General features: G+C 40.8%; 1 protein-coding gene across 3 annotated transcripts; it reads left to right on the forward strand.

The window, feature by feature from the left end:
* The first annotated feature begins 23 nt into the window (after positions 1–23).
* LOC136433686 (splicing factor 3B subunit 2-like) lies at positions 24–24400 on the forward strand. 3 transcript variants are annotated; one of them, XM_066426120.1, is made up of 26 exons: positions 24–157; positions 5647–5693; positions 6027–6087; positions 6580–7013; positions 7418–7495; positions 8043–8126; positions 8727–8918; positions 9395–9469; positions 10345–10528; positions 11451–11504; positions 11772–12061; positions 12378–12500; positions 13094–13291; positions 13969–14094; positions 14681–14833; positions 15288–15440; positions 15960–16109; positions 16561–16650; positions 16964–17071; positions 17482–17589; positions 17822–17964; positions 18387–18488; positions 19614–19710; positions 20296–20399; positions 20945–21032; positions 23178–24400. In XM_066426120.1, exons 1-26 carry the CDS (start codon positions 61–63, stop codon positions 23241–23243), a joined length of 3405 nt encoding a protein of 1134 aa, XP_066282217.1. In that variant the 5' UTR covers positions 24–60; the 3' UTR covers positions 23244–24400. The 3 variants fall into 3 exon arrangements, with proteins under 3 accessions (XP_066282217.1, XP_066282218.1, XP_066282219.1); XM_066426122.1 differs by lacking the exon at positions 24–157 and adding an exon at positions 4682–4964; XM_066426121.1 differs by lacking the exon at positions 11451–11504.
* Positions 24401–24819: the final 419 nt, after the last annotated feature.

Genomic DNA, 24819 nt, shown 5'->3' on the forward strand with positions numbered 1-24819 from the left:
TTACACAACAACCCCTCTTCACATGGTATCGTCAGTGCGTAGCTTGCACGCTCGTACAAAATGGCCGACATGCCGACTCCGACGGTGCAGGAGCTGCAAAAGTTGAGGGTTACAGACCTCAAAGCCAAGTTGTCTGAACTTGGCTTGGCGGTATCAGGTAAGAAATATCTGATGCACTTTTTGGAAGGGAGTATGTTGTTTTGGGACCTCAATTTGATGCTGAAAATAAACATTCAAAATCACCCCCCTCCCCAAAATAATACAAGTTCTGGGGCAAATTTTCAAGATTGCCGCTGGTGCTATGGGCAACTGATCGTTTCTCCGCAGCAAATGTAGATGTTATGGATAGCCCAAATAACAACGACACTGTCCACAGATATTTTTGTGTACAAAATACACCGAAGTCCGACATATAGCTCAGCAACATCCTGGTTTGCCCACACTTTATTAATTTGTAGTGTGGTCACAGACAAAAGGTTGGTAACGTTGTTTGTTGCAGATTATCCTACAGTTGTCTTTTCGTATCTATACTTTCTGGATATCTGTTAGGAAAGTGTCAGGCAATACTTTGATGTACTTTAACCTTTTTGTAGATGATGCTTACCACAGTGTACCTCTAGAGTTTCATATTTTTGTCCTTATTTTATTTTATATCCTTTCGAAGCATGGCTTTACATGATTTGTGATTTATTCAAATTGTAAACGATACAATACACGTGGGCCACAGGCAGCTGTTGCTGGTGTCGTGGCCCACACACAAGACAATACAAAGCACATAGACTACAAGTAAATAAACAGTGGTAAATACAATCTAAAAAGCAGCGTAATAGATATTAAATTAATTGTAAACTTTGTACCTCCAAACGTGTGATAACTATCCGGATCACATAGGGTTCGGGAGTGTTATCACACAGGCTTCCATAGAATATTTCGAATGCGTTTCGAGCGCGCCGGTTGCGCCGCCGTTGGAAATTCAAATACTGGATTCGGAGGTTAGAATCAATGTTGTTGCAGTTTTGTGTTCCGCATTGAAATGTGTGTTTTGTCGGGTGGGTATGACCAAGGTATGACATAAATAAAATACAACACGATGTATTCCACATCACCCTCGGTCCCAGCCCTCCCGCGGGTCGGATCTCCCTCCGGCCTACAGCCGTCGGGTGATCCGACCCGCGGTCAGGCTGGTACCTCGGTCGATATGGAATACCCCATGTTGTATTCTATATATATATACAGCGTTCCCGCCAGGCATACCTCAGTGCGTCTTTGGACGCACTTTTTTTGGAAAAGACGCACTCAGCTGGGCTGAGTGCGTCCAAACAAAATTTTGAAGGGAGGCTAATTTCTGTCACAAGTGGAACTAGAATCTTAGAACAACCGCTCTATTAGTAAGAAAGAAGCCTACGATGTACTCCCAGGGCTCTCTGTTACGCATTGTTAGCAGTCCATGCCCAGGGGCGGATCACCGCACGCCTTAAAAACATCAAACTCACGCCGGGCGGCCCTGGCCCCAGTGAGACACGCCCCCGTGAGCCCTAAGATCCGAAGTTCAGTGAAGTGCCGACGGTCCTACGGCCGCGGGGCCAGTACACAAGATTCACTCGAACAAGGAGCGCCTCTAAATATCGTGTTGTTGCCCTCATTGTACTTTTTTAATGACAGTCATGCAGATATTTGCGGCTCTATTAGTATTTTACAAGCCGTTTATATCTTGATCATGAACTGGGACGAGCTCAGGCGAAAGGTTCGCGCCAAACATGATCATGAAACGCCTGAAGGACGATAGCATCACAACGTAACAAAGCACACGGCAAGCACATCGATACATGAAAAAAATTATGTATGTCCCAGAAACTAATACAATTCACTAAAATCACACCCAACTTATTGTAATCCTTCGATTTTATATAGAGAAATGTCATTGTGTTTATCAACTTACAATGTGATCATGATTTCCCTCTTTTACGTTTGGATGCGGTGAACACACCTCAGTGCAGCCATCTTGTCAAAAGTTGTGTCGCGATTTCGTTCAATTTGCTATTGGAAAATTGACGCAAAGACCTGATCTCTGGCTCGCAGTATGACTGCACGAGTATGAGCATAGTTTTACGTACATCTAGGAAAAAAAGAATGGTACGTACAGGATGAAGAAAGCATGGAGAGTCGTCACTGGGAGCCGAAGCACGCACGGCTTTTCTGTAGAGACACAACTTTCTTTTCCATGGCTGTCGCCTGTAGGACTGTTTGCCTTGCAGCTACGATTTTGCCACTGGATGATCATTGATTTTCTAGGATTGACCCAACATTGAACCGGCCTGGATGTCATGTTCACTTTTGTGACGGTAATTTATGCTTCTTTGACCGACAAATGGATTCTATACTTATCGCATATCGTCCGATAATCAACTAGTTTCGTACTCGGTAACGTTACGAACGTTATGTTTTTTAATAAACTACGGCCTGCTTGTGAAAATTACTTGTAAGCTCATGTTTACTTACCTTTTCCTGTTAGTAACGTTCACGAGAACTACCGGTGTTAGTGACATAAAAACGAACTCTCCGGTCGAGAACAAACGATCGAACATAAAATGAAAACTGATAGCCGGTTTTATCAAACTAATCAAAGACTTAAATAGTATTTTCCATGCTCATTATCAAACTTGGTCAGTATCCACGTACCTCAAAACACGAATATTGAAGTAAAACAATGTGTTAGAAGTAAACAACAACGGGTGACAACATAATCTACCGATTTCCTGCGTTTTGAAAAGCACATTTTTGGGTCGTTCTCGTTAGCACTGCCACCGATAATGACAATGGCGGCGGTAAAAGGGACCACTGACAACCACTCTCAATCGCATGATTTGTCTCTCAAAATGCGGGAGATTGCGTTTCTGAAGGCTTGAAGATCCAAAATTTCCCGGGGGAGAATCCCCCCGGACCCCCCTAAATTGCGACCGCCTTCGGCGGTCGGGTCGCGCCTTCGGCGCTCCCCCTCCTTATTATATTTTGGTGGACGCACTCTTAACCTGGGCTGGCGGGAACGCTGTATATATATATCCCCCTTTCTAATCATATGTAATTCTTGTGATACACAATCCACTAGTTGATTCCTGCGAAATATTGTCCAGGTTGATAAACAAATATTACCTGAAAAATTGCACAATTTCAGGAAATTACTAATGCACAATATTGCCGGATAAAATATTAAGGCACTAAATAATATTAATAATCACTACCAATTCATCAAATCTGTGTAACTAACATACTAGTGCTTAAGTCTTCTATTTCTAAGGCATGCCTCCCAGAGTGATAATGTAGAGACTTTTGTCCCATATAGCTATAATTTTAATTGTTATGGATTTCATGACTGCTTTTGATGTCCGAATAATACAGATGTATAATAATTGAATATCTTGGTACAAACCTGCCTTTAGAAATACTAGAAATAGAATTATGTATGCCAGTTAAGTTACAGTCTGTTCATCTACACACAGATTTGATTTGTGTTGCATTATCCAGAATGATCTAATTTGCTTCATCTAAAACCAAATGTTGCTAGCTGCACCTTTAGCTCTTCAGATTGCAACAGGTTTGGCCATAAACTTTGATCATCCAGTTGCCCAGTTGTATAACATGACACAACTATCTACATTCTTATCTAGTCTATAGTACAGGGCTGTCTCCAGGACCCGTCCCTTCATCCCAAGACAGAAATTTGCTTGTTGGGACGGAAAAAAATTCAACCAGTCCGTCCCCATATCTGAACTTTATGACATGAAATTGATGAAAATGTATCTTGGTAAGCTTGAAATGATGAATTTAACAACGAAAACTCAAAACATCGGCCCCCAGACAATGAGTGGGAAGGAAAAACAATACATTCAAAGCTGGAGACAGCCCTGCTACAGTAGTAACTTACTCCAGTTGCACAATGTGACATTACCAATGCTGCCTGGGTGACCTGTGTATTGCTTTGTTGCAATTTCAATAAATGAGATAAGGCCACACCAATTTTATTTGTTGGTTCTCAGATTTTTTCCGAAAAAAACTAGAGCGACAGGCCGAAAAAAAATGAATTATTTTGCAAATAGTCTGGGTTGAAGATTAGGGTTAATATAACATAAAGTATAATTAGAGGATTGTTCAAGTTTCAGCTTTGTATGGCTTGTTTTAATGCTATGCACTCCTTTGTTTGATCTAGTACTATAATTCTAGTAACAAAATTACCTTTTGCCATGTAATATATGGATTGATATTGAGAAATAGTTTTAATGAATGAAAAATTACAACTTATGATCAATGTGACCACACTTTTTAGGCATGTGCAAGCCTTTATAATCTATTTTAGTGGCTATTGAGTTTTACAACTGAACAGATAGTAAGAGTTAAAATTTGTGAATGGGAATAGCCACAGATTTTATTTTTTTTCAAAATGGGAAAAACAGGACAGGCTATTCTGAGAAGCAACAAAAAAAATTAGGCTAGGGTGGCCTAAAATGAATAAAAACAATGTGTAACCAACAAAACATTTGATTGCCCACTACATCCAACCTGTTCAAATCCAAATGCACATACCCACCTGCAGTACGTTACATAGTCTTGGTATGTTTATAGAGTTGTTCAACACCAATGATTTCAATCTTCAAGTATTTTTGGCTCTTTGAACTTTGGCTGATTGATATCAAGCCAGTTGCAAGCCTGTTGGGTGAAGCCTCAAGGACATCTACCACATGTTGAACAACAAAAGATCTAAATATTCTATCTTGTTGAACTGGTTTATACTGGTTACTTGGTGTATGCACCCACGCTGTTTTTGGCCATGTAAATGCTGATGTTGAACAGTTCAGTAAGCCAAATGTAACATTGTTAGATCCATTTCACCAGAAACCTGTTAAAATTTGGATCAATAAGTATTGTGACTATTGACATAACCTTGGTGTGTTACAGTGGTGGACCAAGATGTATGTAGATTTTGTATATGTTTTTCAAAGATTTGTATTGAACCTTATGAATCTGTCCTATTTATTAATCTGTTGCTAATGTTACAAATTGTACAAAGGTCTCTTTGATGAAAATACTGAATTCAGGTGGAAAGGATAGTGCATGTATGTAAACTCTCTCTGATTTTCATGTCCGCTTGTCACATATACATTTGTATAAGTAAAATTTTTACCAAATTAAGTCAGTATGAATATTCTTGTCAACCTCTCCTCTTGATTCATATAGATGTCCCTGATAGTGGTATATTTTTGTGTATTTGTTGTTCTTTAAGTCTATATCTGACCTTCCTGTAGTATATTCAACTGTACTTGGCTAGTGAAGTACCGTACGACCATAGTTGGCAAGTTCAACTTGGATTTGTTGCTGCATGGCCCTTGGTTGTTTGTACATGTAGGGAAGTCAGACATCCTATGTATGGTTTTGTGCCAATACTGGAATAGTCAATAAGTTATTTTACATATGCATGATTAAAATAGCAGGTCCTGTTCAGTGTATTGAATATCTTGTTCAGCACCTTTTATGGAGTGAACTGTGTGACATGTCTTCTACTGATTCAGGCAAATTTTACTGTGTGATAGATTTATTTCTGCTTGTTACTGTTAGATTGACTTAGTGTTTAAAGTATCTGTGACTACTTTTCAGGTCTGAAAGCAGAGCTGGTGAACAGGCTCTTTGAGTTCTACAAGAGGGTAAGTTGTGTGTACAGTTGTTCTTTCTAGTAGATTTAACCAGACAATTAAGTACAGCACTAAGGTGTATTCAATATTTTCTGTTATAATTACATGTACGTAAATGATACATGTACATGTATAACTATGAGAAAGACATTGTCTTGCCATGTGCTTTGATATGCTATCTATGTTTTTGATGCGATACAATGTCTAGTTTGCAGGTATATTTCAGTGGTACTAGTAAGCACTACTGTTGATAGAAAACACAGGTCAAAGGTAGTCCCAAAGCTATTGATGTTAAATGGTGTATTCATGTTTGAATTGAAAACTGTCTTGATCTTTTCCCTGTAGCAACACCAAGCAGCACAAATGGAAATGGAGAGAGAGGCTCAGGCACAAAGGGAACAAGCAAGTTAGTATCTTTACCTGATCATCGTTTGGCAGGGATGGAAAGTACTGTTGTTCATGTGCAGTTGAGAAACACTTCAGTTCACTGTATGTAGTTCTTTTGCTTGTTCATGTAGATATTTACTGGTATAAGTACTATAACTGGTAATGCCAATGTAAAAGAATAGATTGACAACAACAAAGCAGTTGTCAACCAGCTAGAAAAATGGTAAAGAAAACAGGTGGTTGTGTAGATCCTAGTAACTGACAGAAATTCAATTTACTTTTAACAGTATGGTACACATGGTCAGGGACACAAGCACAAATTGATCCTAGAGACAACATCCTATTCAGGACACAGGTCGACTCGATATACTGTATATGTTTGTTGCTCCAATATTTTTGTTGAAGTTGTAGGTCCATCAGTTGACATGAGCTTTTCCATCTGATCTGCTAGTTGAGCCCAATGATTTATCTATAACAGCCCATCTCACAGACACCTTATCTTGTTATCCAGTGGCCCCTCAGCTGCCACCTGTCCTCCAGCAGTCCCCGCAGCCTGAACCCCCTGCACGCCCCCCTCCCCAGCCCCCTGCCCAGCTGCAGCAGATGGCTCCACAGGTCATGCAGCTGGGACCCCCCCAGATGGTCCCCCCTCCGCAAATGGTGCAGCCCCCTCAGATGGTACCCCCTCAGTCTCAGCCCCAGATGGCACCGTCCCCCGTCTCACAGCACCAGATGATCCCGCCGTCCTCTACCCAGCCTCCACCCCCCGCCAGGCAGCTCCAGCCCCCCCAGATGACGCAGGCCCCCCCTATGGGTGCACCTGTCCCCCAGGTGTCCCAGCAGCAGCACATCCCCCAGATGGCCCCGCCCTCCCAGCCGTCAGCCCCTCCACAGATGGTCGCCCCTCCTCAGCTACAGCCTGCCAGCTCCCAGCAGATGCCACAGGTGAGACTTGTACTTAACGTACCTGTGGGATGTTTTTTTGATGATCCTTTTTTTAAAGTTACTACTACAATGATGCAGTAATGAAAGCAATGGGTTTGTCACCTGTCTGTATTGGTAGTGTGAGTACACACTGAAAAAGTAATGCCTGTTAAGGTGTAGGAAAAATATTGAGTTTTAAATTCTTTATATTATCTGTGTGAAGGTCTTTTTTGTTTGGTGTTCATGGGGTTATTGGGCTTCTTATCCTTTCATGTTTTAGGATGCTTTTCTGTTTTGCTGTCAAACTTTTATGACCAAATATTTCAAGGTATTGCATTAAAATTTCATGCCTGTATGTAGAGAATGTAGAAATACATGTATTCATAGAAAGGTCCGTACTTATTTACTACTGTTCGTTACTGCAGGTTCCTGCTGCAGCTCCCCCAGCCAGCCAGGCAGCTGTCCTCCCCCCACCCGGCCTGGTCATCCCAACACCTCCCAAGGTAGATTGAGATGTTTGTTTGTATCGTATAACCTGGAAACTGCCTTATGGCATAACACGCCAAGTTTGTATTGAACAGTACAAGCTGCATATCTTGGTACATTTATTTCATTCACTTACACCGGCAAGGACCCCTGCTCTTTTTGATAAGTGTGTTTGTTTTTACGTGTTCAAGATGTGGCTCTCCTAAACACAGGACCTCCACTTAACGTTCTATCCGTGATTTCTCATTGCATGGTTGGGATAAGGGTGATAAAAATAGGACAGATCAACAGAATATAGTAGAATGTTGTTGGGTAGGAAGAACCATGAATGGGCATAACATATGTATGCTCTTATGTAAGGATAGGGTCTTTCTTCATTGTAAATGGCGGTAGAAAAGATGATCAGATATTGTTTTTATTGGAATAATTAACTTCCAAATGTAATGGGGGGTTCTTGTATGTTAACCTCAATTCCAAAGAGAAAATTAAGGTTGCTTTGCCTATAATGCCACCTCATTTCTAAGTTTTTTTAAACAATTCGTTTGATGTCTTTTACAAACAAAGGAGACTTCTGGAGAGGAAGTGAAGTTGCGGCTGGCTCAGGAACAGGCTCGAATCCTCGCTGAACAGGAGCAGCAGCAGAAACAGGTGGGTTGGGAAGAAAAGAAAACAGTCTGATGAGGACTAGCTTGATTGGCCTTACAAGCAACATGCTAGATCTATAAGAAGCAACAAGCAACATGCTGTAAGAAGAATGTGTTTGGATATGTGCGTGTATGTCATGTCTAATATTAGATACGTTCTGACTGGTTACAAGAAGTCACTAGGTCACTATGAATCATGATGGTTCTAGAAAAAAAGACAATTAACTGCACTCAAACAAGTGATTACCTTTATGAAAGACCACCTGGCCAATGTGACCACTTTTTGGTGGTCCCTTATATAATTTTTCACATTGACACAAGCATGAAGAATCCTGTCTATAGTGACCACCTGTCCACAAACATGTAGACCAGACTTTATTGGTCCCCCGAGTGGTCTTTTGGGGCAGTTTTTACTGTAGCGTACTGACATGCTTGCACCTGCCTGAAGGTCCAGAAAGACTAGACTAGTAGCTGTTGGCTACACCTTCCAATACCGTGCCCTAGACACAGTGCATGGTGGTAACCCACTACCCCCACAGCTTCAAAAAAGCTATGGGAGTTCTTTTACCTTTAAAACAACTGACATGTTTGCACCTGCCTGCAGGTCCAGGAAGACCAGCTGCTGCAGCTGGGCCGTGCTCAGCAGCAGCTTCTGGAGGTGGAGAAGATCCGGGCGCACCAGGCCCAGCAGGTGCAGCAGGTGCAGGAGGCCCAGCGCAAGGCCATGGAGGAGCACCGCCTGCTGGAGGAGCAGAAGAAGGCCCAGCAGATCCTGGCGGTGGAGCAGCAGCGCAGGGTAGGGACAACTGGCAGCCATTTCATGTTAGCTACATGTATCTCTTAGTCTAACTATGCAAACCACAGGATATCTGTTTTTTTCCACTCTACTTGGTTTTCTGTTCTCCTTAACCTGCTCCCTGCTGCTTAATCATGTAACTAGTACAAATTTGATGCCAAATGGCTACTTCGGCAGAGAGAATGTCAATGCTTCATGTAGTGTCATGTTTGTCCATTCTCTGATATTGTCTTCCCATCTTTTCCGTCATCTGTTTTACCTTAACCTTAGACCATGGTCTGTCTTGTGCCTCCTTCTGTATCACATCAAGATGCACTTTTCTGCCAATGTGTCCGTTTCTGAGCTTCCTTCTTTGCTCAATGCTGGGATTTCCCTTTCATTCATAAGTATTTCTCTCTGGTGGATTGCCATGTCCGTTTCGTCCTCGATAGAAAGGAAACTTGTGGGTTTAGTTTGACTGTTGAATGTGTCCCCAGCTTGCTGAGCAGCAGCAGCGGGCCATGATGGAGCAGCAGGCAAAAGAGCAGGAGCTGATGAAGCTGCAGCAGCAGGTGGGGCTTCTTTACAAGTGGTGCTTTTCAAGCATGAAGAGCATCTTATAATGAGTACAATGTTTTTATTGATTTCTGCAAAGGTGGTGTCAAAGTGATCCTCAATGCCACTGGATGTGAGTCGGCTCAGAGTACGGTTGACTGTCTCCTCAAAATGCTTTTAGTAAAAAGTATTTAAAAAAGTAGAAAATCTTTACACAAGCTTGCTGGTAGTTTGATAACAGATGCAAAATGTGTACATGTATTTGTAATTTTGTTAGCTTATCATATACACAGAACATATTACTGTAATTCTTTATTTGTTAACGGTAACTTGATTTTAGCTTCTTTAACGGTCACTTGTCAACTGTTAAAATTTGCATCATCGCAAACATCTGATTACTAGCATTTGAGATAGTGATGTTTGTTCCCACCATTAAAACCAGATGCCGTGGACTCCTCCCTTTCCCCCCAACCACTAGAATTGCCAAGCGCAATATCAAGTGGATTTACAGTATCCTATGCCTAAAGAAGGGGGGTGTCCCTGTGGTGTAGTGGTCTGCGCCTTCTGCCTCTCACCACATCTGGTTCAAATTACTTGGACCAGAAGGACTGGGGTTCAAGCCCCAGGTAGGACACCTCTGGACAAGAGGTGCATCAAGTCATACCAAAGACTTTATAAAAATGGTACATACTTCTGAAACAGTATGGAAGTTAAACACACTTCACTGCCAGTGGACTAGCCCCCTGCTACAGTGATTGCACCACAGTGTGGCCCAGGGCTATGAAATGGAGATGGGCACCGCCCTATACATCAATAATGGTGTGGGAGGATTTTAACTTTTAATGCCTCAAAAAGGCTCCCTCGAAATGACCTGTGTGGTTTTAACTGACAGGCCCTGATAGAGAAACAGAAGGAGGAGATGCAGCAGGCTCGCCGTCAGCAGGAGGACGCCATGAGACGTCAGCAGCAGGAGCAGGAGCACAGGGACACCCCCCCGCCGGACATGCCCCAACAGATCCCCCCTCCCGGCCAGCAGGTCCCACCACCCCCTGGAGTGCCACCGCAGCAGCAGAGAAGTAAGGAAGCTGACTTATTTTTCTTGGGGTCGGTTGGGAAGTAAACAAATTGATGAATCATCTGTGAAAAGTCTGAGAAAGAGACAATATTGGCCCGTAAATGACAACAGCCTCTAATCTGGAATTAGACCAGTTTCCCTTCTTCCTTTAGAACCACCTTTCAACCACTGGTACATAACTGAACTGCAAGTATACGTTTCTGCTCTTACAAGCTAAGTACAGCTCATAGTGATAAAGCAGAAGTATAGTTGCATTGATATCAAAACACGATATCTTACGTCATCTAATGACTAATCAATACTGCTATGTACAGGCTCAATTTTTTCTTGCTTCTTAAGACAGTTGTAGATGTATGAACATATGGATCCAATGATACACGGCTTGTCTAGTTTCACGAATAATACAAATTTTTCTGTGCTATACAAATATTGAAAACCTGGTGTTGTAAAGCAAACCATAGTCTGATTAAAAAAACTACTTTCTACGAAAATGTGTAGTACAAATTTGTGCCGGGATAAGCTAGCCTGAAGTCCAGGTTGGTTAGCTTTATTCTTCTTCCAACGAAGTAGCAACCATTGGAAGCAGAATAAAGCTAACAATGCTGGACTCCAGGCTAGGAATAATCTCTATGAAACTTTTAACCCTTGTCCTGCTGGAGTTCCAGAGCAAAAATATACCCCCACTGCTGAAGTGCGTAGAAAAATTTGAAAGAAAGGGTACTCGTTTGATATTGCTCAATTTTAGTTACCACGCTGTACAACAACCGCGGGTGCAACTAGCGCATTGTAGAAATATTCCCAACCCAGCAATTGTCTGGGCTTGCATACAGAACAATAATGTACAACCCGGCAATTGCCGGGCGTAGCAGGACTAGGGTTAAAATCTAGTTTACTATTCACTAATGTTTTTCCCTTTGACAAAGACATGGATGCCCAAGGACCGCCGCCCAGGATGAGAATGATGCACCAGGAAAGACGTTAGTAGATTTGGTTATGAGCTGCTAACAGACAGCTTTATCTGTTGAACAGGCAATGCCTGCAGTACATGTATATTCATTTACCAGAATTCTGATTCTGATTACAGATTTTCACCTCTCATTGAGATATTACTGTACCTAAGAGATGGTTCTTCAGCCACAAGACAGTTATGCACATACATGTACAAGGAGACGTATTTAGCATTGTGATTTTAGCAATCCTAATCTGTAGTTGTGAAGAGGATTCTTCTTCTATCCATTCTTCAGATCCCCTGCTGCCCACCCCACCCCCTGGCCAGCAACCCCCAGGCACCTCTTCAGGACTTCTCCCCCCTCCGGGTACCAGGGTTCCACCAGGTGCACCCCCTACCCGACATCCACCCCCAGGAACGCAGGGACCCCCTCCTCGTGGCCCTGCCCCCGGTCAGCGTGGGCCTCCCCCCTCCCAGCAGGGCCCCCCTCCTTCAGAGGGCGATCGTGGTGAGGACGGTCCCCCTCCACCCCCTCAGCCAGAAGTCAAGCTGCCCCAGGCTCTGGAGAAGGTCCTGTCTTTCAAAGTAAGTGTGACTTATACCACATAGGTTCAACCTTGTTTAGGAGGGAGTACCTTGTGCAGGTGATCAACCCCACTAACTACCAAATGTAAGGAAATATTCATTGATCCAAGCAAAACTGCTAGGTTATGTTACCAAGTGTAAGATGTTTGTTGGGAAACACAAACTTTCGCTTCTTTTTTTTTGCTGTATGTTGACATTCCTTGTGCCATTTATGTACCAAAGTATGCCCAGCAGTACATGTTGATATATTGTACAATGTGCTATTCCTTCAGTTACTCCATATGAAACTTTACATTAATACACCATGTGCCTGTAGAACGCCAGAGAACAGGAGGTTGCCGCCATGCCTGAGCCTGAACCTGAGGAGGAAGAGGCTGACATGGACGAGCTGGAGTTTGAAGAGCCATCCACACAGGAGGAGGCACAGAACAAGAAAGAGGTGAGTCAACGAAGGTTAGACATGCAGGTAGTAAGACCTAAACACAGACACAAAAAATACACAAGATCCAACCTTCAGTGGCCTAATCTGCAAACCACATTGGTTGACCACCTGCTAATTTGTAACTTGTTAACTTACTTCAATCTTACACAAGGCAACAGTTATTCAGGCTACTGGATAGATTTGAAAAAGGTCAGATGTTTCAGACAGCACCCTGTCTTCCAAACGTCTGACAATTGTAAATCTATCCAGTTGCTTGAGTAACTGTTGCCTTGCGTAAAATAGATGTAAGTTACCAAGTTACAAATTAGCAGTGGTGGTTTGCAAAATTAGGCCACTGAAGGTTTGATCTTTTGTATTTCCTGTGTCTGTGTTGTGTTGAGGTCTTCCATGTGTCTTAAATACCCCCTCTATGAAAGATGTAAAAACAAATTTCTTTATAAAATTCAAGAAGCTTTTCCTTATTGTTTTTACCATGATTATCAGAACTACTGTTTTGATAAAATGTGGTGCTATTACAAAATGGTGAAATGTTCCTATCTAAGTCAATGTATGAAAAAGATCTGAAAGGTTGTTGTTGAATGTTTCCTCAGTCCAAGAACAAGCAGCGTAAGAAGAAGAAGAAGCGCAGAAAGGCTCGTGCACGTCTGGAGCAGGAGAGGAACGAGCGTAACCTGGAGCTGCAGCGTGAGGTTGAGCCTGATGACGTGGAGGTGGAGTATGTCACCGAGGCCGTACAGATCAACAACCCCGCATATGCAGAGTTCAACAAGATATTTGAAGCCTTCAAGGTACTTGTATTCAAGTGTAGACTTGCCCTACGCAAGTAGATTTTTCTAGTACAACTAGATTGTCTTAGAGACAAGTAGATGAGTACAAATACGTTGACCCCAATGTGCTGAATGTAGAGTTCAACCGGATATTTTAAGCCTTCAAGGTACATGTACTTGTATTCAAGTGTTGACTCATTCTACGCAGGTAGATTTTTGTAGTACAGCAAATCTGTCTTATCTAGACAAGTAGATGAGTTCTTTACATCACATTTACACCAGTGTAAACAGTCTTGAACATTGTACTGCTCTCTGAACTGTCAAATTTTTTTCTTGACATTTTTAACTGGCTTTCTATGTTGACTGTATATTTCTATGCACAGTAAGATGTCCTACTCCTAGTCTTCCTATTGACAGTATAGTATAATTTAGTAAACCAGTGTGCCTTGAATTTAGCCAGAGAACAAAGTGGCAAAATTTTCCATTCATTGAGTAGATTTCGTTTGAAAATTATCGTCCTCAAAAGAGAAGCGATTGTAATGTAGATGATACATGTACCATCTATTTGTCCTGTTGCTTTACGTCAAAGCAGACTCATCATCCATAGACTGATTGAGGTTATTGTTGTACCAGGAACATGTGTTATTCCAATGTGAAACATACAGGCAGTAATAATGTGGTCTGTTTTTATCTTCCAGCTGAATGAGCCAGCCAAGGAGAAAGAAAAAGATGAAGACCATGCCTCAAAGAAGGAAGAACCCAAGCCAGAGAAGAAGCAACTTCTGGACATGGAAGACCTGATAGACGATGACATGGAAGATGAGGTACATGTATTAGTATTGGACCTTGCCAAAGGAACGGGTGTTTGAGTTTGGGTAGTATGGAGAAATCGTAAGGTGTCAGCACAGAACAGTCAGACCTGCTAAAAAAAAACTTCGGACAGAAATTAAATCTGATCTATGTGGACAGGTGGTCACTATAGACAGGATTGTTATTGCTTGTGTCAATGGAAAAAACTTTCTGAGAAGTTAACACCAAAAAGTGTTCACATTGGCCAAGTGGCCCATATGCAGAGATGGTTACTTGTACAGGCTTGACTTGACTGTATGATGTGTATTTGTCTTATGTTGATCGTACTTCTGATATGTGGAAAACTTGGTCGATATGGGTAGGAGGGTAGAGTTCTGTCTGTAAAGACACTGCGGTCTTCAACTTCTAGTTATGAGACCTTAGCCTGAAAGTGTATCATCAAATATGTATCAACATTGGACATTAAGTTTATTTATTTATTTATCTATCTATTGGTTTGGCTGTTCAGTATGCATAGCCAGGGTTACCTGTGGCTATCACAAAGGGCCCTGCTGTCAAAGACGAAGACTAAAGCTTAATCCAATTGTTTGTCTCTTAAAGAAAAAGGATGACGGCCCAAAGTTGTCGAAGAAGAAGCTGCGTCGGATGAACCGGCTGAGTGTGGCGGAGCTGAAACAGCTGGTGCAGCGGCCGGATGTGGTGGAGATGCACGACGTCACCGCACAGGACCCCAAACTGCTCGTCTGGCTCAAGGTGAGGAATGACGTTGTTTAACACCAAAACAGGGCTAGAAATGCTTTTTTCCCCCTACTTTAAGCCAGATCAAGTACAGATATTATACACAGATTTACCTAAAGAACATCCAAGTCACTTTAAGATATGTGATATATTGATATACTTCTCAGGAACATATAATTGTAGACAAAAATAGCCACCACAGTTTTAGCTACAAATTAGGCATGTTTATAGTATACGTACTACATTAAGACCATAAATTCTTTTCTACATATGCACCACGATTGCTAGTATATGATTATGACAGCTGAGTGGTGCCTATCACACTTTATGATATTTCATTTTAAACCACTGTCAGGATACAGTGTAACAGTAGGTGTTGAATGTACTGAAGACACTGTCACAGTCAAACCAAGTTTGTAGACATTATATTAGACCGATGAATGTTGTTTGGCTGGTGTGTATTATCTAGGCTACAAGAAACACAGTCCCAGTTCCCCGTCACTGGTGTTTTAAGAGGAAGTACCTTCAGGGGAAGCGTGGTATTGAGAAGCCACCGTTTGAGCTGCCTGACTTCATCAAGAGGACTGGCATCATGGAGATGAGAGCAGCCCTGCAGGAGAAGGTTGGTCTGGAGTGTGGGGGGTTTACACACTTTATTGTCTAGATATCCAACTAGATTTCAAAAATGCTACCAGGAAAAAATTATGTCATAAACTATTTGTTATAGTTTCATTAATGTTAGCTGGTTCAGTCTGATTGAATTGGAAGGTCCAGGCAATGTGCTTTGTTAAACGTTGCTAACGGTAGATTCATTTTCTTCTGCAATGGTTTTATTTCGTGGTATGATGGTAATGGAGGTTTTCACACATTGTTTTAAATTATGACGCTATATTTATGTATGCAGTACAATAGTCATGCAAGAGAGACATTTTCGCGGTGTCATGAATTTATAGAGTGATCACCATGAAGATAATCCATGAAAGTTTCAAGATTTACAGTGTCATTTTCTTTTTTTATTGGCCACGTTGTAGCAAATTTTTGTGCAATGACAAAGGATACTAGAGAGTACAGCACCTGGAATATTTTAATTTCATTTTTTTTCATACTAATTTTTTCGTGCCATGTTTTCCTCGGTCATCAGGAGGACCAGAAGTCTCTGAAGGCCAAGATGAGGGAGAAGGTTCGACCCAAGATGGGGAAGATTGACATCGACTACCAGAAGCTGCACGATGCCTTCTTTAGGTGGCAGACAAAACCCAAGATGACCATCCATGGGGATTTGTACTATGAGGTAGGAATCTTATGAGGTTATGTTGATGAAAGTTTGACATTCAGGTGATGAGATACACAATACAACAGTTACTCAAGCAACTGGATAGATTTTGTTAACAGTTACATGTAGATGTTTCCGGTAGCATCCTTTAGTCAGTGACGTCTGACTGTTTACAAAATCGATCCAGTTGCTTAAGTAACTTCTGTATCATCATGAATTTCTCTTATGTTTCTAGCATTATTTCATGGATGCTCGTGTTGATTTATGATAGCATTCAGTTGACAACATGAATGTGCTCCAATTTTTCTTTTTTTTTGTATTTGATAAATGGTCATGTTGTAGTCATACAAAATTGATCTGCTAATTTTCAAAGTGGTTGTGGCAAACATGTAATATACTTACCACTATCGACCCTTTGTATGTATTGTGTATCACATACTAGATAGATGAATGTTCCTACTATTTTCAGGGTAAGGAGTTTGAGACCAGACTGAAGGAGAAGAAGCCAGGAGACTTGTCAGATGAGCTCAGGATTGCCTTAGGCATGCCCGTAGGACCTGTAAGTTTTGCTCCTTTGATGCAACATTCAACTTTCAACAGTTCACTTATGGCATTAAATACTGTCTTGTGCAAACTGAAGGATTGTGACAATTTCATTTCGTTTTTACTGTAGATTTGCTCCATTACGGTACCACTTGCAGAGCATCGTCCTCGTATGAGCCAACAGGATGGTTTCAAACTCAGTTTAAAGATCGGAAAGAGTTTTTCTGAAACTGCATGTAAAGTGCAAACCTGAATTTGGCATCCTGTAACATACCCCTTTCTGCATTTGTTGACTGCTATTTGTTGACATTCTTTTTCCATTTTTCCAGAATGCCAACAAGTACCCCCCACCATGGTTGATTGCCATGCAGAGATACGGCCCCCCTCCATCTTATCCTAACTTAAAAATACCGGGACTTAATGCACCCATCCCAGAGGTAAGAACTTCTATAGTATCATGTAACTTTTTGTATGTAACTTTTGTTGCATTGTAAGGTAACAAAGTTTCCAGCAAGTCTTATTAATATTGTAGCTTCAGGGTTTTATTTTGTTACATCACATCACATCTGGAATTTCTTTCAAAGTAAAATGATTATTACATTACAGCTTTAACTTCTGACATATTGATGTGGGCAGTATCAGTTAGGTTGATTTGTTGAAATTAGACGACTGTCTGGTTTAAGCTGGTGTCACCCTGTCAACGACCTTCAGCCAAATTTGTTGATCGGCGAAGGTTAGAGGCAGACTCGTTAGAGGAACTATTTCCTGCTGTGTGACACTGGCTTTACAGTTGTTGATGCTATGCTCCATTCTGTGAGTGACCATTTTTCCCCCACTATCTCCACAGAACTGTTCCTTTGGTTACCATGCTGGAGGCTGGGGGAAGCCCCCTGTTGATGAGACAGGGAAACCCCTCTATGGGGATGTGTTCGGTACTAATGCTGCAGACTTCCAGGTAGGAGTCATTCAACTTGGAGTCAACTTAAGATGTAATTTTAGGTATCAATTATCATTTTCAATTATCAATTATCACTAGTTCAGACCAATATTCTATCCTACATTGACTTCAACTGTCTTCAGTAATGTTAGAAATTATCAGTACATATATCATACTAAATCTTAGAAGTAAGCTGTTGTTCAACAAATAGTAGCAAAGCATATCTCATGCCTTGATAATGTTTGTAAAGACTCAAGTGGAGGAGGAGCCTGTGGAGAGAGGGCTGTGGGGGGAGCTGGAGTCAGAGTCTGAGGAGTCAGAATCTGAGGAGGAGTCAGAAGAGGAGTCTGAGGAGGAGCCTGACAGGTCCGGGCTCATCACACCTGGAGAGGGGTAAGACACTTCAGACATTCATTGTTCATCTGTGTCTATTACCACATCAACCTTTCCCCCAGGGATGTGTACATATGGCACCAGATATGTCTGTTATGGGGTCTCTATTCTATACTGGCCACCAAATGCTGCCTTAAATTGGAGCATCGCGCCCTGGAAGAAAATGGCGTGGTGGTATGAATAGACAGAACATCCAGTGCAAGACGAAAAGTGTTAAAACGAAAAATATTTATAAATCACGTGTGGCAGCCTCTTCAACTGGGCAGCAGCAGGGAAAGGATTTGGGATAATGCTATTGAGAAATGATAGCATTGTTTGTTTCTGTTGACTTGTGAAACCTGCTTTGCTTGAACTTAGAGCTTTTCTTAACCCCTTTCTCTAATGATTGTCTGACTGCCCTTGTCTTGTTGTTGTTATTACAGTGGCCTGATCACTCCGAGTGGCACAACGTCCATCCCCACCGGCATGGAGACTCCAGACATGATCGAACTCAGGAAGAAGAGAATAGAGGACGCCATGGAGGGGTGAGTCAGAAGTTGTCTCAGAAAAATTTAGCTGTAGATTTAAAACCATTTGATGGATGATAATATATCTAACCTTGAAGTTTTTACAGGCTCTCAACAATCAAAAGTTTGAGTACAATTGAAAGTTTCAATCATATTTGAAAGGATCAATTTCCTTCTTAAGGCACCAATCTGTTTTATTAGTAGTATAAAAGTGAATGTCATCAGAATGCCCTTATACTGGTGTAGTCCCATTTGGCTCTGGCTGTCAATAGTTAGAAATAGGAACGCAGGAGTTATTAATTCCCTTTTATTTTTCACTTGACACAAATCTTCTGGGTTGAAATTACTTCAGAATCAGATCTACTTATGTTTGGCCATGGAAGCACGTTTATTGGGGCTTTGTTATAAAACTTTGATGCGAAGATTAACTAGCTATGGTGGAATTGCAGAATATCCTATTTATTTTAATTGCTTTTCCTCTGAATTATAGCAGTAGTTATTAATCCCCTTTTATTTTCAAGTTGATGCAAATCTTCAGTGGAAATTATTTCAGAATCAGATCTGCTGATGGTTAGCCATAGAAACATGGCACTATCGTATAAATCCTTGATGACAGCATTTACTGGCTATGTCAGAATATCAAATATGTTTTAATTGCTTTACCTATGAATTATAGTACATGCAGTAGTTATTAAGTCCCTTTTAAGTTTTATCTTCAAGTTGACAAATCTTAATTGGAAATCATTTCAGAATCAGATATGCTGATGGTTAGCCGTGGAAATATAGCACTCTCAGATAAAACCTAGATGACAGGATTTACTACCTAGAATTTTAGAATATCATATACATAGATTTATAGTACATGCAATAGTTATTAACCCCCTTTTATTTTCAAGCTCGATCTAAAGTGGGAATCATTTCAGAATCAGATCTGCGAATAGTTGGCTATTGAAACACTCTTTAGTTATTATATAAGATTTGTGTAACAAGATTTACTAGCTTTGATGGAACTCCAGAGTATCATATATAGTTAAATTGAAGTTTGGAGATTTGTCAGTGTCACAAGTAATGATTAATGATTCATCTTAGATAAGATCTGTTAATTTTCCTGTTGACTGAGTTTGAGAGTTTCCGTGTCTGTAGGGGAGAGACGCCCACCCTCTACACCGTGCTGCCGGAGAAGAAGGGCGGTCCTGTTGCCGGGGCGATGATGGGTTCCACACACGTGTACGACATAGCTGTGAGTCAAAAATAAAGGGATACGCTTTTAGAGCTTTATCATGGAATGGGTTATTTGAAAGAAGATAATGCACCAGATATTTACGATTACTTGATATGCCACAAAACTGGGCGTTTTAGAGATTTATTTTATAGGGACTGCAAAAGTGCTTAATTTATGTACTAGCTTCGATGGGTATATTTTTCAAGTTACTGTGTTTTCAATTGGGTGATTTAATGATTGTTGCAGCTAACATCTAGTTAGGTTGCTTTTGCTACTGAATTATACATGCCATATGGGTGTCTTGAAATGTATGTGCTTCCCTCAGATTCAATACTTAACCATACCACAAAGATGAAAATTGAGCATGAAAAGATGGAAACATTTTATGGGCATTTGGATCTGCACCATCTGAAATCCTTTCAGAAGCATGGGTCTCTGTATAAGATACCTGAAGTTCTGTTAACTGTTAATTCATGTTTCTGTCATCATTGAAGACCACAGGTTACTTTGATTAATTGTTCAGGGACAGGTCCAGACCTGTAGCTGTACCCAATGTAACATTTAGGTATTAACTCATTCCTTGATCTGTCCCACCCCCTGCAGGCTGTAGCGGGAGGTAAGAAGGCAGACCTGGGTGAGGCAGGCGGGGTGGAGATTGCTCTGGACCCCAGTGAGCTGGAGTTGGACCCACAGGCCATGCAGACCAAGTAAGTCCTGTCACATCCCTGTAGTGTACATGTGATATTTGGCTACCTGTGTTTACCCTTGTAAGTTGTATCTTGTACCATGTATTTTTTTCAACATTCAAAATTTCCTGCACCAAACAGATTTTGCCTACACCATGGCAGAGTTTAGGGCCTGTAGATCACACTAGATCCTGCTTAAAAACCATTTCCATTCTTTGTTTGCCATATTTTATCCACATGTGCTTCTGTACCCAGCACATGACATCAACTACCTTTCACAGCTTTAGTTTTCCCTGCACTAAGTTGCTTATGCAGTTGGCAGTTTGAGTCCTGTGTGTCTATCTAAGTTACTTGCTTCTCTTAGTTTCCTGTATTTGTCAAGCTGCACTCCTGTGCATCCATCCATATGCTGATTGCTGTATGTCTATCTGATTTGCTTACTATCTTCTCTGAGTTTCCTGTATTTGTGAAGTTGCTCTAATATCCCTCCATCTGCTTGGTTACCTGTAAACACCTGTTGGCTCACCTGTTGACACCTGCCCACTCACATGGATGTTTCCCTGCAGGTATGAGCAGCAGCTGAAGGAGCAGCAGAGTCAGCTGGAGAAGGAGGATCTGAGCGACATGGTAGCAGAACACGCCGCTAAACAGAAGGTCAGTGTCAGCTGGTTTGTTTTTTGTTTCACAGATCCTTATGGTTGGTACTGAGCTTGGTCAAGACTTGCTAGTGTCTTGTAATCAGTAGTGAAAGATTGATAAATTATATGGTAGCAGAACACGGTGCTAAACAGCAGGTCAGTGGCAAGACAGGTTTAACCTAGTTTTGTTATTTGTTTCACAGTTTCTTAAAACCTTTAGTGCACTGAACTGTTTAGCATCTCAATTGGTTACAGAGTTAGGCAGCAGGGAGAAGGTTAAGTTTCACTGATAATTGGTACTGAGCTTGGTCAAGACTTGCTAGTGTGTTGTAACCAGTAATTAAAGATTGATGAATAAAGAATTAATTCAGATTCAGTATGCTATTATAGAGCTAATGGAAATGAATACATTTAGGTGTCCCCTCTAATTAAATTTAAAGAGATGGGTCTTGATACATATGTAACAGTTTTGTTTTGATTTTCCACATTTAGACAGTTTCATTTCTAAGACTCATTTCTATATTTCTGATCTTTTTGTATGGGAGAATGAATGTAAAATTTACCAATAACAGGGACACAAGCTTTTGTGCCACTCCTCAAATGACTGTTCTTGTCTCACCTCCCTATTTTTACCGTAGAAAGTGATGCATATGGTGATGTAATCTTATATCCTATTCTGTCTCTTAGCCAACAGATTGAATTTTGTTGTTATTCCAAAAGAAAACGTGATAAAATTTTTACAAATTCGTCTGGCGAGACCCCTCATCGCGATGTGTCCCCGTTTTATGATTGCTATGATGTAATTTTCCTCCTACCCAGAAGTAGGCCAGGGCCAGGGAGGATAGATGAAATTATTGTGGACAGCACAAAGTGCTTTCTGAGGATTTCACCTTTCAGTAGATGGACTGCATGAATAGTACATCAGCATTAAAATTATCTTACGAGATTACATCCTGTAACATATTGAAGTGTATTTGTTTGAGTTTTGATAGACCTGTCATCATCTGTTGTTACAATTTCTTCTGCATTTTTATGTTTTCTCATTCAGATCTATATATGATTATTATGATAAGTATTGGAAAAATATATAAACAGGAATAAGCATTAAAGATTTAGTATCAGCTTCTGGTTCACCTGAAAATGAATGCACAACCCATGAGCATGGGACTGTGATTTCCATTTTACTTGCGCCTTGACAGTTTTGTATATTCATCTCACACGTGGTGTGAATTTAGTTGCAGAAATTGATATAAGATGATGTGATAGCTGCTCCCTCATCCCCCTTTTTGTGTTCCAATTTTTCTGTAATCGCGTGGCTTGTCATTTTAGAATGGCCAAATGGAGTTACGGCTTCCCACTTTTGTCAATTAGACTACAAAAGAGATGGCTTTCTGCATCAGGTGATGTAGTAATGCCTGTAAGACAAATGTCTCCACCCTGTGGAGATAAGACTGATTGTGCTGGGGGAGGGATGTAATTGGAACACAGACTAAGCACGTCTTGCTTATCAATTCATTTAGCATTATTAATGTACATTTGTAATTCCCAGGACAAATTAAGGGTGGTATGGGAGAAGAGAGGAACAACAGAGATGGATTGAAATAGAACAGAAGTAAAGAAGTCCTGTTACAATTTATGATTTATAAAATCAAAGACCCATGTGTTCCACTTTTCAATGCCAGAATTTCATTCTTTGGTATGGTGACCTTCATTTGATATATGAGGTATCTTTTTATCTTCTGGTATTCCCACTTCCTGACTTTGATAAAGACAACTAGAAATCTCCTGATAGATTTCTGCTGAGGTTACTTTGTAACACTACAGTAGGTCGCAAAATATTTCATTGTGATGTGGAATGTCAAGGTCACAGTCGGCTGTAAGTCATTGTCAAGTGGACTTCTCAAGGCAACAAATATAGCAGATTTTTTGTACATATGTCACAGTCAGCTTTCTGAAAAATAAGCTGAAGGCCTAGAATTCATTAGTTTTTCACCTGTTTGCTGTTACTGGCATGGCACAATACATCTTCCGATGGACTAGTCTAGAATAACAATAGTAAAAGCAAGAATAAATTATCCATGCACATGTAAACCAAGTTGATAGTACAATAACATAATTTATTGTTTCAAATGCCTTTAATGATCGTGTCTTTCATTTCCAGAAACGCAAAAAGGCACAGCAGGACAGCGGCAAGGCTGCCAAGAAATACAAGGAGTTCAAGTTCTAATTGGGGTGTTGATGAATAGACCACACGTGGAGGCCGTACCACATCCAGGGGAACTTGATTTACTGTGACAGCGGTACAAGTGCTGAGATTGGCACAGCGAAACTTTGACAGTTTATTGTGTGGAATGTAAAGGGGACGTAATTAGTTGGTTGGGTACACTGACAGTGGGATTACCGATGGGTGGGAAGGGGATTGCAACTTCGCAAGAAATAGCGTTTTAAGGAACAGGCAGAGATGTACAGATCTTTTTGTGTGTTAACATTAATCAGAGCTCAGTCAAAGTAGCTTGTTTGTTATCTTTATAAACATGCTATTGTCAGGCTGTATGGCTGTGAGCAGATCGTAGTTAAGTGTCATTTTAAGACATGTTTGTCAAATCTTCCTGTACTTTGTCAAGTATCTGGAGGGGGAAACCTTCAGGTTGATTGTATGCCTTTACCACTTAAGGTCTGTGTTTTAAGTGAAAAATGTAAACAACAATGCAGAAAGCAGCTTATTTTCTCATACAAGTGGCATTACGCTTAACGTAGACCTTGTCCAGATAAATCATGTCAGAATCAGGAAGAAATTTATTCTGAGGCAGTTCCACAGCTGCAGCGCTTTAGACTTGACGTCTCAGTCACTTCCTTCCTTTGTTTTTCCTACGTTGTACTCAACAAGGGAGAAAATGAGCAGCTGTGGTTGTATCGACATCCCCAATGTGACGTCTTTATGTCCTGCACATTCCAATTGGGAAAGAATTTTACAAAAATAAGACTGGAACAAGTTTCTACTCTCAAAACAGGGGTTAGACTCTGTCTTGTTTTGGACGTCTTTTTAAACATTTCTATTTTGTCAGTCAGGTTTCTTGGTCTGTATTCGCAATTGCCAAATTTAGATGGGTAATGTATACAATGAAAAATTGACAAAATATAAAGGCTGACAAAAAATGCCTAAAAGACATCCAAAACAATCTGAAGCCTAACCTCTGCTTGGAGAGTACAAAGTGGCTATAGAGTGACTTATTGTTTTGAAATTTGAAGTAAATATTGTGAACATGACTTCAGTAACTGACTTCCCAACCACAGTACAATATGTGTAGCAAACATTTCCTATGTCTTAACAGTATTGAGTCATCATGTATAAAACTCTTTCAAATAAAACCACACACAGGCAAACAGGAGATGGCAACTTGTATTTTACCACACGTACTCCAAACGTAAACATCAAAGAAGCACAGATAACTTCACAACGTAGCTGCATTTTCACCTTGACACTTGTTCAGACTTTTAGAACACTAATATACATAGTGAGTACCCCCTGGGGATTGATGATAAGGGCTGAGTGTTGCATGAGCCTTCAGATAGCTCAGACTCACTGGCTCAGAAAAATCCCTCGTAGATTACAATCACATCAGTTCAATGAATACTACATTGAAATTAAAACTGATGCCAAAGATAACGTGTGCCCTTGGAAAATGACAGCAAGATGGATGAAAGGTGCAAATTTAAGCATGGCTCGACAAATTATTTACATTGATAACACTAGAGAAATGGAGACAGAGATACATGTGATAAAGCCACTGGTGCACACAGCC

Source organism: Branchiostoma lanceolatum, chromosome 4 (genome assembly GCF_035083965.1).
Source record: "Branchiostoma lanceolatum isolate klBraLanc5 chromosome 4, klBraLanc5.hap2, whole genome shotgun sequence".
Lineage (NCBI taxonomy): Eukaryota > Metazoa > Chordata > Leptocardii > Amphioxiformes > Branchiostomatidae > Branchiostoma > Branchiostoma lanceolatum.